Consider the following 17,630-nt stretch of genomic DNA (forward strand, 5'->3'; position numbering starts at 1 on the left):
TTATCTTTATGAGATTTCCTACACCTCCAATCTTTTTCCCATCCTCTCTCACTTCTCCATCCATCATGATACCCCCCCCCCCCCCCCCACCATTTCCCTTCTTCTCTGACACTCTTTTCTTCCCCTCTATTTTTAATTATAATCAAGTTAATTAAGATACAAATTAATATTATAAATTGATTTTATTACTGTTAATAAAGGTAATTCATATTATAATTAATTTTTTTATGTTTATAAATCATAAATTTTATCCAATTAATTTATTTTCAATTAAAAAAAGATAACAATTACTATTAAAAATGGTAAATTATATCACAATTAATTTTATTATTTTAAAAAAGGTAAATTACAATTAAAATTAATTAAAAGGGGTATAAAAAAGTATACAATGGAAACATAATTTTGTTATGTATTTTTTTACGAAATACATAATAAAATCATGTCTACATTGTATTTTTTACACCTCCTTTTACACAATAAAAACATGATTATGTTGTGTTATTTTGGGGGAGAAGAAATACACAATGAAATCATGAATTCGTTGTTAAAACAAAATCATAATTCAAGTGTATAGTATGGGGGTGAAAAAGATATATATAGTAAAATCATGATTTTATTGCTTATACCCCACAACAAAAATATGTTTATGTGGAAAGTGCAATTTTGAAATAAAAAAAGAAACTACTAATGTTGGTAGTTTAAATAGCAATTCTGGCAAGGGAATAGCAATTCCCATAAAATTATGGGCTACCACAGCCAGCTGCGTGGGATGTGAACCCAATATCACTACCAAGGATGGCTCCTCTACTTATAGAAAGGAAATACTCAAGATTATTTCAAAGCAAAACTTTGCAAGTTCCTTTTACATTAGTAATAACTTGACATTTCAAAATAAAGTAAAACACAGTATCGATAGAAAGAGTTAGTCGCACATACTTTACACATCACTTTATTTGCACAATATTTGCTAGTATCTGATTCTAGCTGAATTTGCCAAAATTTTCACTCTACCATTTGTATGGTAACGTGAGTGTAAGAAAAATATTAATGATCTTGAGATACTTGTGGGGAAGAAGAAATGGATATTGATGGAAAATGTTAAATGTTTGAGGTCAAGAGATGAACAGAGTGAGACACAGACGTGCCCGCAACTCAAGCCAGAATATTCCATCCTACCATTGTCATGGTAGGTTTGGTCCAATCCAATAATGCCATTTGTATCTCAGAAACAAAAAGACCAAATGACTGAAATGAGGCATTGGTCAAATCAGACGAGACATGCGCATTACAAACAAACAGTTTGAGACTATGCTAGTGGCCAAACACAGATTAAAAAAATTGCACTCTTCATTCATGTGTCTATACCCATCGAAGCCAATCACAGAATCAACCAAAAGGATTAAACTTAAACCTCCCTTTTCTTTGGGGATCTAGCAATTCAAATTAAAGCACATAATAGAGCTGTTAGATGGAACCATTTGAGCCTCAGAATTTCATAAAACCAAACCTTTTTTTCTTTTTTACTAGTAAACTAAACAAACTTTTTTTCTTATATAAATAATCAAATAAGAAATTTTAATAGGTTATGAAAAATGGAGAGACACGCTACGCAATTGCAAGTTTGCAACCCGATCTTTCTTTCTATGTTTTCTCGAGCGTTTCTTTCCTTCTCTCGCATAAAAAAGGAAACAAACGGTACTTATAAATATATATTTTTAAACGTTGTATATATTGATGCATCGCTTTTCTCTCTCTTAGTTCAAATTTCGAAATTCGGAAGATGCTCCTCCGAAGCCACTGTTGCTACTACCTTACCATCATCACCGCGCTGGCAGTGTTCCTTGCAACGACGTCGTTCGCCGACGCCCAATCCTGCAACGGCATCCTCGTCTCCTACGCCCACACCGGCGGCGTGCGGCTGCCGCCGAATGTCTCCGACCCGGCAAAGCAGCCTTACCGGTTCGAGTCGACGGTGACGGTACTCAACAACGGCCTCGACGAGCTCAAGTCGTGGAAGGTCTTCGTTGGGTTCGACCACGACGAGTTGTTGGTCTCCGCCTCCAATGCTGTGCTCGCCGACGGCACCACCCTCCCCGCCGCCGTCGGAAACGGCACCGTCTTCGCCGGCTTCCCCATGACCGATCTCAAGACCGCCGTCGAAACCGCCGGCGACTTGACCCAGATGCAGGCTCAGATAGAACTCGTCGGCACCGTGTTCGGGGTGGCGCCGCCCAGTGTTCCGATGCCGAAATCCATCAACCTCGCCAATGATGGATTCCTCTGTCGCAGATCCACCGCTCAAGGTAACGTTATTCTCCCTGATCTGTAATTGTAGCTTGGGTGTTTGTGAAAACGTTTAGTTTTTAAGTTAGATAATTGGGTTAGTTTTGTTTGATCTGTGAATCGATTGATTATATTTAGTGAAATACTGTGACTAATGAAGTGGGGTGGGGTTACTTTTTGGGTTTTCAGGGAAGAATGCGAGTAGTGTGTGTTGCACGAGAGATCCCAAATTCAAAACTAACATTACTACGGATGAAGAGTTTCTGCCACGTCAGAGTGGTGATCTTACCATTATGTATGATGTGATCAGAACTTATGATTCAAATTACTGGGCTGAGGTTACTATTGCAAACCATAACCCACTTGGGAGGCTTGACAACTGGAGGTTGAGCTGGGACTGGATGAATGATGAGTTTATTTATTCAATGAAAGGGGCTTATCCTTCTGTTGTGGATGCTTCTGATTGTCTCTTTGGTAAGCAAGGAACATTCTACAGGGATCTTGACTTTGCCCATGTGTTGAATTGTGAGAGGAGGCCAACCATAATTGATCTCCCTCCCACCAAGTTCAATGATTCCGACCTTGGGAAGATTCCCTTTTGCTGCCGGAATGGCACTATTTTGCCTCCATCGATGGATCCTAGCATGTCTGCTTCGAGATTCCAAATGCAGGTCTTCAAGATGCCACCAGCGCTTAACCGATCCCAGCTTTTGCCCCCGCAGAACTGGAACATAAGTGGCACACTCAACCCTGACTATAAATGTGGCCCTCCTGTAAGAGTGAGTCCTACTGAAAATCCTGACCCATCCGGCTTACCATCAAACAAAACTGTGATGGCCAGTTGGCAGATTGTGTGCAACATAACAACAGCCAAGAGAACATCAAGTAAATGCTGTGTCTCGTTTTCATCTTATTACAATGATTCAGTTATTCCGTGCAAAACATGTGCTTGTGGATGCCCCAAGAACGCAGAGAGAACATGTAGTACTACTGCTCCAGCTATGTGGCTTCCACCAGAGGCACTTCTTGTTCCTTTTGAGAACCGAACCGCCAAGGCTGTTGCTTGGGCAAGTCTGAAACATCTCCGGGTGCCAAACCCAATGCCATGTAGTGATAACTGTGGTGTGAGCATCAACTGGCATTTGTACACAGACTACACCAAAGGATGGAGTGCAAGGGTCACCCTTTTTAACTGGGGAGAGACTAATTTTGCAGACTGGTTTGCCGCTGTGCAAATGGACAAAGCAGCTGCAGGTTTTGAGAAAATGTATTCATTCAATGCAACTCTTCTAGATGGTGTAAACAATACAATAATCATGCAAGGTTTGCCAGGATTGAACTACCTTGTAGCAGAAACAGATGCAGCTGATCCTCTGAGAGATCCTAGGGTGCCTGGTAAGCAACAATCAGTGATCTCGTTCACAAAGAAAACTACTCCTGGAATCAATGTAGCTCATGGAGATGGGTTTCCCACTAAGGTATTTTTCAATGGGGAAGAATGCTCTCTTCCTTCAGTGTATCCAAGCAGTAGTGGTTTCAGGGATGGTTTTTCATTGGCTACTCCCTTGCTTCTAACACTGTTGATGATCCTCTTGTAGCGGTAATAGTGGCTATGTTTGATTTTTGGCTCTGGCCTGCTGTGTCCCGAGACACCATTTGATTCATATATTGACCTCACCACAGAAACTCAGTGGACTTAGTCGTGCTGTTGTAACATTCTTGCCTGTGTCTGGGTTGGATGTTGTGGCAGTCATTGTTCAATTTATATGTGATTCTTTCGAGCGTGTTATAGTACAGAAGATTGTAGTTTTGTGTTAGATGATAGAAATATATTCCTTTTTCTGTTAAAAGTTTATTGTTTTTTCTTTTTTTAAATAATCGGGCCTCGTAAATGAAGGAAGATTGTTTTTTCTTTCCTTGTTTCTTTTGTTTGCGTTTTTATCCGAGTAATTCTTCCCTAGGCGATGGTTTTCGTAAATGTACTATCATTCAAAGTAAACTTAAAATTGTTTTACACGTCGTCCAAAAACAGAGTGCCTAATAGCATGGTTGATGTATATATTTAAAGAATTTATCCTTGTCTTGGTAGGTGATGGAAACATTGATGTCATTCATGATCGTTTCTAATAAGTTTATTCCAATGACTTAAAGATAGTCATTATTGTTTCTAATAAGTTTATTCCAATGACTTAAAAATAGTGGTTCGACAGTTGATGTTGATGAGTGTGCTACGACTCTATCTAGGATTTTTGTATTAAAATTAAGTTAGATTCATTATAATTTTTTTCTACAGAATGATAAAATTAATTTTAATCAGACATAGTAATTAAATTGTGTTTACATTAATCTCAATTATAAGCGAATTTATTTTGAGTATAAAACAAGCATCCCTTAAATTGGAAGCAAAACAGAGTTAGCTTGCAAGAAAATAATTTTCCTTTGAAAAAAGTGTATTTGATTGTACTTATTTTTACTTTTGGTTTTGGTTTTATAATTTTGTAAACGCTCATATGTTTTGACTATTTTTTTATATTAAACTGAATCTTTATATCATAAAATAATAAAACAAAAAGGTTTAAGGATTGAGTCTAAAGCGATTAAGCCAACTTTATTTAGTTATAAATCTCTTACCTATCAATATTTAGATATACAAGTAAACTTTAAGTTAACCTTTGATAGTTGTGATATCAAAATTTTAATTTGACTTGATATGATTAACTTATATAACATTGATTTTAATATTTATGAATTATTAGATCGAAATTTTAATTTCACACTAGTCATTAATATAATTCAGATTTCAATTTCAATGTGAGCTAACATTAATGAATGATAATTGATTTTTAAAACTTAATATTTAAAAGAAATCATTACGATTCAATATCTTTTTACTTATTATTATCGTATATATTAAATAAAAATAGAAAAAACTAATAAAAAAGATTTTTTTACTCCAAAATAGTATTTGTTCTTACTTCTTTACTTATATTGTTTTGTTCTTCTTTATCTGATAATGGTAATAAAAAAGTTATATAATTTTAATTATAGTAAATGAGGGTGTTTAATTTACGAAATTCAAATCTTCAATAATGTTACATAATATCACATGATTAACATTAATATCTTTAAAATTATTAAAAATATCATTTTAAAGTAATTAACAACTATGGCTATTTATTAAAAAAAATTAAATTATTTAAACCACTTTAAAATAAATTTCAGTTTTGATAATAAATACATTTAAAATATACATGTTAACTATATACCAACAATAAATAAAATAACCAGCCAAATTTAATAATTATATAGTATTATATGTTTATATTTTTAAATTCTTTTTGAATTTATACTCTTCACATAGGATAAATAGACTTGAAAATAAAAAATAAATGTTTGATTATGTGTTATAAAACTAGAGTCATATCTTCAATAATTTTAGGGTTAGGTTAATCATTTTATATTTTTCTCTTTTTCTCTTATTTAAATGTTACTAAATATAAAATATATAGTCTATAAAGTAATATATGTTAAGTTACTTTAATAAACTATAATATTTAATATATTTTACTTTACAATGACAGTGTCCTGAAAAAATTAAAAATTAATTTGATAATAAATTAATAGCAAATTTATTTTAAAACATTTTTTATATTTAAATTATCATCTTATATTTAGATAAGCACATGTAACGCACAAGTTTAATAAATTTTAATTTAAATAATTATAAACTTATATTTATTAATTTTATTTTAAATTTATACATTTTATATAGGTATTACAATACTATTGTTATCGTTACTCGAAGAAAGAGAACAAATCATAATAAATTTAGATGGACTTAATTTTAAAAAAATAATATTTCCTTAATTGAAAATACAATTATTCTTATTATTTAATTTTAATGTAATTACATTTAAAATGATCCTAAATATTTTAAATAATGTTAAGTTTAATTATTTATATATATTTTTAAAAAATAATTTTAAATACAAATAATACTAAGTATAAATATAAAAAATTACAATTTAATAAAAGATTTGCACCGCATAATATAAAATATAGTTGATATCTAGTAATGGAAAAATACACTAGTGTGCATACATATTAGTAATACAGTAAGGAAGTGACAAAAAACGTTACAACCCACTATTAGCTGACAGAGTCACCCCTTACAATATTATTATTATTATTATTTTAACATCTTTTGTACAATAAAAAAAAAGATGTAAGATAATGAAAAGATATAAGACAATGTTGTATATTAATTAAAAATTGACCTAATTTAGTTTCTTAAAATTTTAAATTAATTTATTATTTAACGTATTGTATAATATTAAAAAAAAATTAAATATCATCTCTTATACTGCAATTTGATCTAATCATAAATTGTACCTGTAAAACAATATTTCTCTTTTTGAGACTGAAATTTCTCATGAATGGTTTCTTGTTGAATAAGGGTGAGTTTTTGTTTAGAAAAGAAAGGGAGAAAAGAATGGAAGAAAACCAAGTAGAAAATGAGATTTTTTTAATGTTGTTTGATGCAGACGAAAATGAAAGAAAAGAAAGATAAAAAAAATTTCTGTTTTTTTAAACAATGGTGACAAAGAGTTTTAAAGTGAACCAATAAATTTTCAAAGCCTTGTTATTCTCTAACGGCACACATGAGCAACAGCGCAAGGCCTTAATTACAGCATATTGCATATTTATAAAACGGATAGCTATGTAGTCTCACACAAATCACATAATCAGGTTCATGTACAAAGAATGCAAGACACAGTGAACATAAAAAACAGCGCATATCTATCGGAAAGTACAGAATCAACCATAAAAGAATGACCAGACCAGATGTCTAAAGCTACCAAATGCAATATTTACATGCTTACGGAAGTCGTTACTTGCTTTCAATGACATAAATTACAAAAGGAACAGAAGAAAAAAATTTCATAATTTGTTATTCAAGTTAGAAATGCTCCTAGGACAACTTTGCAGATGTATCAAAACCTTGCTTCTGCAATTCTGCCCTAAGCCAACACCTTCAAGAACACCCTAAAATTAGAAGCTTGCTAGCAATTTTGCTATAAATAGCAGTCAAAATTTGCACATGCTTTGTGAATATATGCAGTTGAGGTTTGAAGCTGATTCATGTTGAGCATCCAGACTAAACCATTACAATACACTACTACTCCCAGAAGTCTGAATATTTGACATCAACCAAATTTTGACTCAGTTCCAAAATAGCTAACTGCAGGATGATCATGTGCTTGTGTAACAAACTATTTACACTGGCAACTTCAATCGGAAAGGGTTTGTTCTAGACAGGAATGTTGTCCAGAGAATATCCATCAAAGTCAAACTCATTCTCAGATGGTCCCATGCCTTCTTGCTGCCATCATTAGAAACATGTGAGAAAAATTGATTTGTTCATAACGGAAAATTACAAGCAACTACGCAAGCATGTGAAAATATTCCAGGTCCAAAGAAAGGGCTGAAGGACAAACCTGTTTTAGAAGTGCACTCATTAGATCCTCCTGCCCATAATGCTCAGGGAAGAGATTAGTCTGGGAGCTTGCATCAGGAATTCTTTCAGCCTTGACCCTTATTGAATTGTCAAGAAGAAGTGGATTGAGGTTTTGACTAGCATTTTGGAAGTTATTTTGTTCCAAGCCCTCTCCCATGGAGAACATAGCTTTTCCAATCAAAGCAGCATCTCTGCTTTGACCAGTCTGTTGTGTAGAAGAAAACCCTTGATGCACTAAAACTGATGGTGTGACATCAATATTACCTTGTAAAGGGTTTGCATGCTGGGAGGCATTGTAAGTCAAGTTTGGGTTTGTTATCTCCCAATCATGAGGCTTCTGATGGTGCAGTTCATTAAAAATATCATAACTTGGAAATCCACCAGATCCTTTGATTCCAGATGTAACTTCCTCTTGAAATGAGCCTTTTGTTGTGATACTGGATATACCTGGAGTGCTTCCAAGAGGAAAACTATTGTTGACAGACATTTCAGAGGTTTGATTCATTGGAAAACTCAACAACGAAGAGCTTGGTGGAACAGGATTATATGCAGGTCCTCTGTTATTACCAGCAATCCCATTTCTGCCCAGAAGACCATTAGAAATTCCATTTGATACAGTAGGCTGCCCCAAAGATGATGGAAGTCTTGGAACACGAGGACCAATATTTTCACTTAGCATCTGACCTCTAGGTTGGGATTGTGCCATCTGCATCAATAAGGGGCTGCCTTGTGTAGCGGAAGCATTGACTCGCATATTCAAGCTGCCAATGGATTGGGTAGACTGGTGCAAATTGGCAAGCTGCTTTGGCTCCATGTTGGTAGGGATTCCATGCAACAAGTTCATTGGTTTACTAGTGCTTAAATGTTGCTGCTGGCCTTCTCCAAATCTTAACCTTGGGTTTTCAAAACTGAAAAGGTTTCTTTGATCCATGAGAGGCATAGGTACACCAGCTTTTCCAGTTGGCCTACCAAGTCCTGCTGCTTGAAGTGTGGCTAGACTTTGTGCTGGGAGCTGGCCGGCAACTGCAAGAGTTTGAAGATCAATTCCATTAATTGAAGAAATTGTCCCGAATGTTGCCTCCTGGGGGCTGAGGAAGGAGTTGTTCATGTTATTCTGGTGCTGAGAAACTCCACTCAACCTTCGAAGATACAATCGGTATTTCTGTAATAAAACAGGATGAAGAAAAAGAGTTACTTCCTTCAAGTAATCATAGCATAGATGATCACAAGAAGAAAATTAGGGATTAAAATTTAACCCAAGTCCTTCCCAAAGTATATATAGGATAACAGTATGATACCTGCAGGTGGCTGGCAACATTTTCTCTAGTGAGCCCAGGAACATTCATCAATTCCAGAATTTTTTTAGGAACAGCCTCTGAATACAAATATCAAATTTGAGTCAGGCAAAACTCAAGAACATCATAATTCTTTTAAGAAAAATATTCAAACAAATTAATAATTTAGACAAAAGGATGAGATAAGATGGATGGGTGAACATAAAAGGGGAAGGAGTGGAGGGGTGAACGTACAAGAAAAATAAGATGAAGAACAAATGCACACAGGATAAAGTAGGAGTGAATCTCACCAAAGATGGTTTGATTTTATGATACTAGAAAAGCATAAAATAGTCTAGTAAAATGGGTAGAACTCAGAAAACCGAAAGACTACTAAAAATGGTTTGAGAAAAAAAAAATGTTTTTTTATAGAACTAAATGGCAAGGACCCCAACCAGTGGGATAGGGCTTGACTGTTGATGTAATATTAAAGCCAAAAAATGGAATCTTAGTTATCTATTAATTATTAAATATTACTTACCAGAATAATTTGAAAATTGACAGCATGCAAAACCTAGAGGCAATGATATGAACTATGGTGACTAAAAACTGAAGACCCGAGTAGTAAAAGTGTTGTTTTGAGACAATCAAAACTCATGTATGACAACTGAACAATATACACATAGAATCTCGTCGATTATGCATCACAAGTTCTGTTACATAATCCTTCAATGGAAATGCAACAAAGTTTCAAAAGAAAAAAAAAATTAAAAAACCCAGGTGAAGGTTACATACTGTCAATTCCCAGTTGATCCACAGCAGCCACAAACTGTTGATGGAGCTCCACGGACCAAACAACCCGTGGCTTCTTTAGTGTGGATGTGTCATCTCTATCCTCTGCCTCCTCTTCCTCATCCCTTCTCTTCTTTGAGTTTCTCCAACTGCCTTCATTCGCTGAGGAAGAGTAATCTGCTTCGTCAGAAGCCTTTGGTTGCCGATCTCCTTCCTCAGCACTCCCTGATTGCTCCGCGTCTTTCCACTCATTCTTCCTCTTCCGAACCACGTGCTGCCATATGTTCTTCAAAGCCTCAATGCGAACAGGCTTAATTAAGTAATCACAAGCACCATGAGTCACACCCTTCATAACAACACTTTTACCATCATCCGCAGACATCACTGCAACCATCACACAAAACATGTCAGAACCGACATCAATGCAGTCCACAAAAAATAGATCTAAACAGGTCAGACGAGTTTCTTACTTATAACAGGAAGGTCCATCTCTAACCCAATGTGCTCCAAAAGTTTAAATCCATCCATGTCCGGCATATGCACATCGCTTATAACAATGTCAAACCCATTTTTGTTCTCTCTAAGCAGTGAGAGAGCAGTTTCTGCTCGATTACATTTGGTAACTGAAATGAACAAAACAAAATCATTCCTCAGGATTCATAATCAGCCAAAACACCAATTCCGAGAAAGAAACAAAAACAAATCTGACATCCAAAGGTTTGATTCAAAGGAAGAATCAACAAACAAAAACAGATCACCAAGCAGCTATCTATCTACAACTACAAGCAAGTAGCCCTTAAATAGAAGATAAAGTTGGATTTTGATTTTTCATTCTGCTTCTGTGTCTTGTTATTTTGTTGAGAGGGACAATTAACCGAGCGTCCAAATCGCAAAAAGAAACAAACTTGAATAGAGAGAGAAAGTGAGCGAATTGAAATCGGAGAGAAACAGAAGATAGAAGAAACTGATGGAGTGAGTAGTAGTAGTAGTGTGGTACCTTCGTAGAGGCACGTGCGGAGCATCTTCTCAAGAATCATGAGACACGTGGGATCATCGTCCACCACGAGAACCCGGAGACCCGCCGGAAACTGGTCGGAGACGGCGTCGCCGGATTTCATAACCACGCTTGCAGTAAGGGTTGACATGGATCCCTTTCCGTTGCTGAGATTCATGCTTCGGAGATCCGAACCGAGGAACAGTAACACCGCAACAAAAACAGAGACAACAAACCCGACGCGACAGTGGCGTTTACATAGTTCGAATCGAATTTGAGGTGAAACAATTGAGGAACTTCTTCTGCTGCTGAGTTCGCAATTCGACCAAGACCAAAAGCAACGCAGGAATCGGAGTAGAAAGAAAGAGAAGACGGATTTTGGGTCAGAATTTTTAATTTTATAAAAACAATAACTATTGTTCTGCGCCTCAAGCTTATGTCCTCGCCTTGTCACTGTTACACGCTGAATTTCTCGGGCATTTAATTATTCTTTAATTAATAGCAATAAAAGCTTTACTAATCGGTAGGATTAAGGAAGATTTGTTTTTCTTATTGGGTGTTTTTAATTTTTTAAAAACAAGGAATTAATGTTATACAGTAAATATTTTTATTGTAATAGTAGTAATAATTTTATGATAATAGTTGTGGTTTTATTTGTTTATTTGTGACGTTAGAAGTTAGAGAAGTATATATATTCAAAGTTGGGTATCACTGGCTCCTGAAAGAGTGGATCCAGCTCATTCATAGAAGGAACTAACCCCTCATCTTAAATCTTACACTTCCGACACAGCTCACCTATAAGGTTTTGGATTTTACTGTACCTATGTTAGTATGTTTATGTTGACCAAATATTAAAAAAAGGTTGATTTTCAATTGTTTTATTATAACTTATAACTTATTAGCATATTTTTTAAAAGCATGTATGGTTAACTAATAATCATAGGAGTAGGATATTGATGGGAAAACAAAAAAATAGAAAGCATTAAATAAAAATAAAATAGTTATTGTGTTATTAATTTGAAAACTAATATTATTTATTTAATATAGATAAAAAATATTAAATGTTCATTAGTTTCATTAGCTAATTAATGCATTTTTTTTATCAAAGATACCCTTAGTTAATACCTATTACCCGTTGTGCGAGTATAAAAGATCAAGACATTAAATAAGAACATTTTAGTTTAAATATAACAAATTATATTTCTATTAAATATTTCTTTTTTCGGGTGCAATCACTTTAAACATCCAAAGATACAAAATATTAGTTTTACAGGAGTAAGGAAACACATTTTTAATCATGTACATAGGTTAAGGAGTTAAATAGTAAAGTTTTTTAATATGATAATTAAATACTTTAGTGTTTTTGATGTAATGCGTTTTTATAAAAAAGAGTTATACATTAATAGTGTAAAACGTTTTATATAATCATTTAATTAGAATTTATTATATAAAACGTTTTATGATAATTAAATTTCATATTTATTTTTTCTAAATATTTCAATAAAATAATACATATTTTATATTTGTTTTATTAAATCGATTTAATCTTTCCATTAAATCTTATATTAATTGATTGATTCAAATTAATTAATAATTAAAGATTTTATTTATCATTCTCATAACAATTTTATTAAATCTTAAACTAATTGATACGATAAATATATTAATTGTTTGATTCAAAAATATATTCAATATATTTTTTATTAAATAATATTTATTTTTATATATTATACATATGTGAGTGGATAAGAATTTTGTATTATCATATATTTTCACTTTTTTTAATACATTTTCTTATCTCCTGTTCTCATTTCTTATTTGTTGATAAATTTTTTCATTTCATTGTTTTTTTTTTTGCTTCCTATAGGCTTTGATTTGTGTTTTTTCTTATAAAATTAGTTTTTTTTCTCCATAAAATTAGTTCTTCTACATATAATCATTATAATCGCGCAATTGACATCTTTTTTTATTTAAATGAACTAAATTATTTTTTAGAAAAAAATTTAAAAAAAAATATGTAAGACATCACCAAAATAAAGGAAATACTACCTAAGACAACATCAATAACAATAATTTTATTGGAACATGTTTATATATAAAAATATATTTAAATATTTATTGGCATATCTATTAACATACATTTATTTAAATTTAAACTAAATAATTAATAATATATTTTAAAATATAAAAATACTCATATAAGTTATAAAAAGTAAATTTAATATTCGTACAAATCAGAAGACATTAAGTTAGTTAAGAAGAAAATAAAGTTGATTCAATTTTATATAAAAATCCATAAGAAATGTGTTAAAAATGATATATATATATATATATATATATATATATATATATATATAATATTATGCATTTTTAAGAATATAACCTAAATGAATAATATATAATTATTCATTTTATCTCGTGACAGCATGTGAAGCTTTGATTTATTTGGTGGCATAGAGAAACCTGTAATAATTGCGACATATTAATTTTTGGTTCTTCTATTTTGTAGAAACTATTAAAAATGATGTGTAGCTGTATGTACCCAATAATTTCAAGTATGCGGAAGCTTAAAACAAAAACTTAATTACAGACCAGAAGGACTTATTTCCATTAATAGAATGCAGGCATGTTGGCAAAATTATGTCAAAAATTAATTGTTTACAAAGCATGACAACGAATTATGGCGTTTTAAATTCATGAAAGAGAAACTTAGAGTAATATAAATGATTGAATGCATTTATATGGCTCTAAAATGGATCTTCATAAAGTATGGTAATTGCAAGTAATTAGGCGAAAGAATGATTTAAAATGTTTGAAGACAGAATAATTGTATTTTCTGGAAAAAAGGGAAGCGGACAGCAGTAAACTCACATGAATGGTTATTTGTGTAGGGTATATAGTAAGAAACATAATTCATTGCGTCCGAATATATTTAATATTACCAAATGAGAATTATTCCTTTGGTTTTAATTTCATTTTATTTTCCTTCTCACGGCAATACTTCCATATAAATGATACTTTAATCTCCTTGGACCATTTTGGTAGGGCATGACGCATGTACGTGGAATTAATTTATAGCATTTACTAAACCAGGCATTATCCGTGGCGATGGTGGGTCTCTTTTTATTAAGCCTTATGCAAATAAATAAATAAATTCGTACAAATTAAAGCAAGATGTTGGTAGTTTGGGTCAATGTCCACATACAGGTAAACCAATGCCAAAGTTATGCAAGCCAGTTCATTGATTTGACTCAGAAATAACTTAATTGGATGGGAAGCACCTTGACATGCACAACATGGAAACGTAACCACAAGCCACAAGCATTAGGAAATTGGCAACTTTTGTTCCTTGTAAATCAATTCAACAACAATTCACGTTGCAAGTAATAAATAAATTAGTGTTTTCATTCCATGCCTAAGCAATGTTGGCATGGCAACCACCACTTCCATTGTAGTGGAGGTTTCGGTATCCACTTTGATGTATCAAGAGTGGCCATTCAAAAATTTGCAAGTGGTGTGTGTGCTACTCGGCAAAATATCCTAGTCCCAAGAGGGAAAAGGAAAAGAACGAAAACCTTGTGATATTGGTGATTAATTATTTAAATTTTGGAGAAGAACAAATAAATAATTGGAAGAAAAAAAAAAAGGAGTGAGAGAAGAAAATGATAACGTAAGAAACGGAGTGCAAAGTGGGTATTCCGTTCAAGAACTTTTTGATTCTTAATGGTGTACAAGAATTCAGCTCTGCTTTTGAAACGACTTTAGCTCAATCCATTCAACAACTTGAATCCCTATCCCTTTTTCCTCTCCTCAGTATTATCTCTGTCTGTTGTGTTTGCGTTTTTCAGTGTGCACTCTGACTCACTCATTGCCTTTTTTATGTTAGAGAAAAATTATATTGGTTATTCCTCTACCATTTTCCCCCCTCTTGACACGTGTCTCACGGGTGCCACTTTCATCGGATAAGGTCACCCTGTTGCCTCATATTGCCCTTTCATTTTCTAATTGACAGCAACTACTAGCCCTATTTTAAAATTCACATGAAAATCTCCTCAAAATATTCGACATTAAAATTAAAAACAAAATCTTAGGTTAAAATATGGAATACATATATTTAAAATTGAAAATATAATATATATATATATATATGCAATAATTAAAAGATTAAAAATTGAGAATTGGATAAATTATTAAACCACTTTGAAGTGAGTGAATTTTAATTTAATTGATTAAATTGCCTAATTTTGTGATTGAACATTAAATTGAATAATATTTAAACCGAGCACAGGATAAGCTTTCGAGCTATCAAAGTTGAGAAACTAAAAATGATACAAGTACTTGTATTTGGTGCAGCCAGATGTATCCTAGATTTGATCATCAAGTGGAATACGTTATCTGAAATTAAAAATATAAAATTATACAAAAGAATAACAATGAATGAAAAAAAATTGTAAAAAAATGACTTGGGAGTAAGCGTCGTAATTTCTTTGACAAGCAAACCACGCACTCTAGAATATTTGAATTAATAATATTTATATATAGGGGAGAAACTTTAATTTTTTTATACTGCAAGAAAAGCAGTGAAGCATAGCCATAAAGCAGCAATCTGAAAAACGTATATTCGTTTGGGAACCTTTTCTTACTTACGATGAATAAATAAGAGCACACAGGAAACGCTTTTCACTGTGAAAAAGTGGGAAGCGCTTGCGTTAGTTAGAATAATTTACAAAACATTAAAGGCTCAATAAACAAAAGTATATACAACTTGAAACTGTGACATTGTCATTTCCTAGTGGCCACTACTACCCTCTTCTCTTCTCTTAACTCTTAGCCTTTCACTTTGTCTTCTCCCAACAGATTTAAATCTCTAAAGTTCATGATTCAATATTATTATTAATAATTATTGTTTGTTTGGATCATTTTGTTTATTTGTTGTTTCTTGCATTTAAGCTTTTTATGGGCTAAAGAATAACGAAAACAGATGTTATATGCTTTTAAGAAAACTGGAATATTTGTCTGCGTCACTGTGTTAGAGAGAGAAGAGAGGGTCTAAAGAATTCATGCGCGGAATTAAAATATTTATTATTTACAATTTATAATTCTGCGTTTGAGTTTGAGTGTGAGGTCCAGGTGGTAAGTTAAGCCACATGGCGATTCATGGAAGTTGGAGAAAAGTCTAAGCAACTTTTACTAACTTTTCCCTGTCTTTCTTCGCATAATAATTCACTCTCTCTGCTCCTTGTGCTTCTGTGTTCCCATTTAAATCATGAGTCCCATATCCAGTAACACCTCTTTCTTGTTTTCTACTCTGTTATTGTCTATAATTGAAATATAGTATAATTGTTTTTTTCTTCTTCTTAAAATTTGAACCGGCGCTATCATTCTTTGAATGCCATCTTCTACCTTTAATGATTCACATCTAAATAAACAGCCCAAGAATTTGAGCTTGTGGTGCATTCTGGTTATGATTTATTAGTTTATTACAAATTAAAATTTTTAAAAATTCATTGACAATTTGATTCATATAACCATGTTAATCAAGATTTAATTCATTATATATATATACACGTGCACACGCACATTGTATATCGTATTCATCCACCTAGGACTTCAAATCTCATTGTATTCATACACTCAAGACTTGAGGACTCTGTGTGCCCATCAATCCCAGACTTCAAGCCTTATCGTGCTCGAATGCTCCAGACTGAAATTTTATGGATCATTCTGTCTGAATTCCAATGAAGTTACACTCCACCTCCCATGTCTACCTTATCGAGGTCAGTTACCAGCTGACCCCGATCATATGCTATCCCCCTGTAATATTTAGAGAGAATATCATGAAACACCAGAAGTTAGTTATTATAATTTACTTTACAAACAAGTTAATTTATGCTAAATTGACCCCTGTTTAATTAAATTAATTAGTTATTGCTTTAGTTTGACTCGATAGAAGTATGATTGTATTCTTAAAAAAAAAAACATGTATTATTCAATGTATACAGAGAGAGAGACAAAAAGTTATACAAGAAGACTTAATAATTATGAAAAACTAAAATATATACTATTATATTTTATTTGAATAAAAAATAAAAATTGATGTTACGTAATCTTTTTATTTGAATCACTGGTTAACTCTTATACTGTAATAAATGTACTTTACTGTATAATGAATCTTGCGTTCTAAATTCTTCTACTAATATGGTCTCTTGCGTGCTCTTATCCAAAATAAACTTGTCAATTCAATTGTCATAGATGACCCACTAACAATTAATGTGCATTGAATTTGTCCGCTAGCGGCCTAAACATTAAGGAGACGTCAGTCAGAGTTTAAATGTTACCTTATAGTTTATAAATCATGAACAAAACTCACTAACCGACAGATATATTTTTTTTATCTAAAAACACTAATAAATTGCATTTAAATTTAACTCATATACCAGTACAATTTTTTGTTCTTTAACAGTTAAATATATCTATAAAAGAAAGCCAGCAATGCTAGGTGGTACCACCGTTTATTTTTCTTATAAGCAAATAATTTTACTAAGGAGTTCAACTGTGCACAAGAAGATTACAAAGTGGAAAAACATGTGCTAGTTCTAAGCAGCACATGAATTTCCGAAAAGGAAAAGACAAAAACAAGGCTTAAGTCATCCACAGATACACAAGACAGCTATATAAGGCTTAGGTGGTACCACCGTATCAGTATTTTTATCGTCGATTTAAAAATATATATAAGGAGAAAAAAATTCAAATCTTATGAAATCAAACA

The 17,630-nt window shown here is 32.7% G+C and overlaps 2 protein-coding genes across 2 annotated transcripts; one reads left to right on the top strand and one right to left on the bottom strand.

Annotated features, from left to right (window-relative positions):
- Positions 1-1,375: 1,375 nt before the first annotated feature.
- On the top strand, positions 1,376-4,282 carry LOC114419996 (COBRA-like protein 7). Its single transcript, XM_028385831.1, has 2 exons — positions 1,376-2,303; positions 2,473-4,282. The coding sequence occupies exons 1-2, from the start codon at positions 1,781-1,783 to the stop codon at positions 3,879-3,881; spliced, it is 1,932 nt and encodes a 643-aa protein (XP_028241632.1). The 5' UTR covers positions 1,376-1,780; the 3' UTR covers positions 3,882-4,282.
- Positions 4,283-6,985: 2,703 nt separating this feature from the next.
- LOC114419997 (two-component response regulator ARR2-like) lies at positions 6,986-11,280 on the bottom strand. Its single transcript, XM_028385832.1, has 6 exons — positions 10,865-11,280; positions 10,338-10,490; positions 9,871-10,251; positions 9,100-9,176; positions 7,782-8,963; positions 6,986-7,666 (listed from the first exon to the last, which is right to left on the bottom strand). Exons 1-6 carry the CDS (start codon positions 11,037-11,039, stop codon positions 7,595-7,597), a joined length of 2,040 nt encoding a protein of 679 aa, XP_028241633.1. The 5' UTR covers positions 11,040-11,280; the 3' UTR covers positions 6,986-7,594.
- Between the last annotated feature and the right edge of the window lie 6,350 nt (positions 11,281-17,630).

This window comes from Glycine soja, chromosome 7, assembly GCF_004193775.1.
Source record: "Glycine soja cultivar W05 chromosome 7, ASM419377v2, whole genome shotgun sequence".
Lineage (NCBI taxonomy): Eukaryota > Viridiplantae > Streptophyta > Magnoliopsida > Fabales > Fabaceae > Glycine > Glycine soja.

Excerpts from the sequence above, each read along its gene's own strand:
- LOC114419996 (XM_028385831.1), top strand. The coding sequence starts at position 1,781 with ATGCTCCTCCGAAGCCACTGTTGCTACTACCTTACCATCATCACCGCG. Across the intron at positions 2,304-2,472 it reads TCGCAGATCCACCGCTCAAG|GGAAGAATGCGAGTAGTGTG; the intron begins GTAACGTTATTC and ends TTGGGTTTTCAG.
- LOC114419997 (XM_028385832.1), bottom strand. The coding sequence starts at position 11,039 with ATGAATCTCAGCAACGGAAAGGGATCCATGTCAACCCTTACTGCAAGC. Across the intron at positions 10,252-10,337 it reads GATGGACCTTCCTGTTATAA|TGATGTCTGCGGATGATGGT; the intron begins GTAAGAAACTCG and ends TGATGGTTGCAG. Across the intron at positions 9,177-9,870 it reads GGATCAACTGGGAATTGACA|AGGCTGTTCCTAAAAAAATT; the intron begins GTATGTAACCTT and ends ATTTGTATTCAG.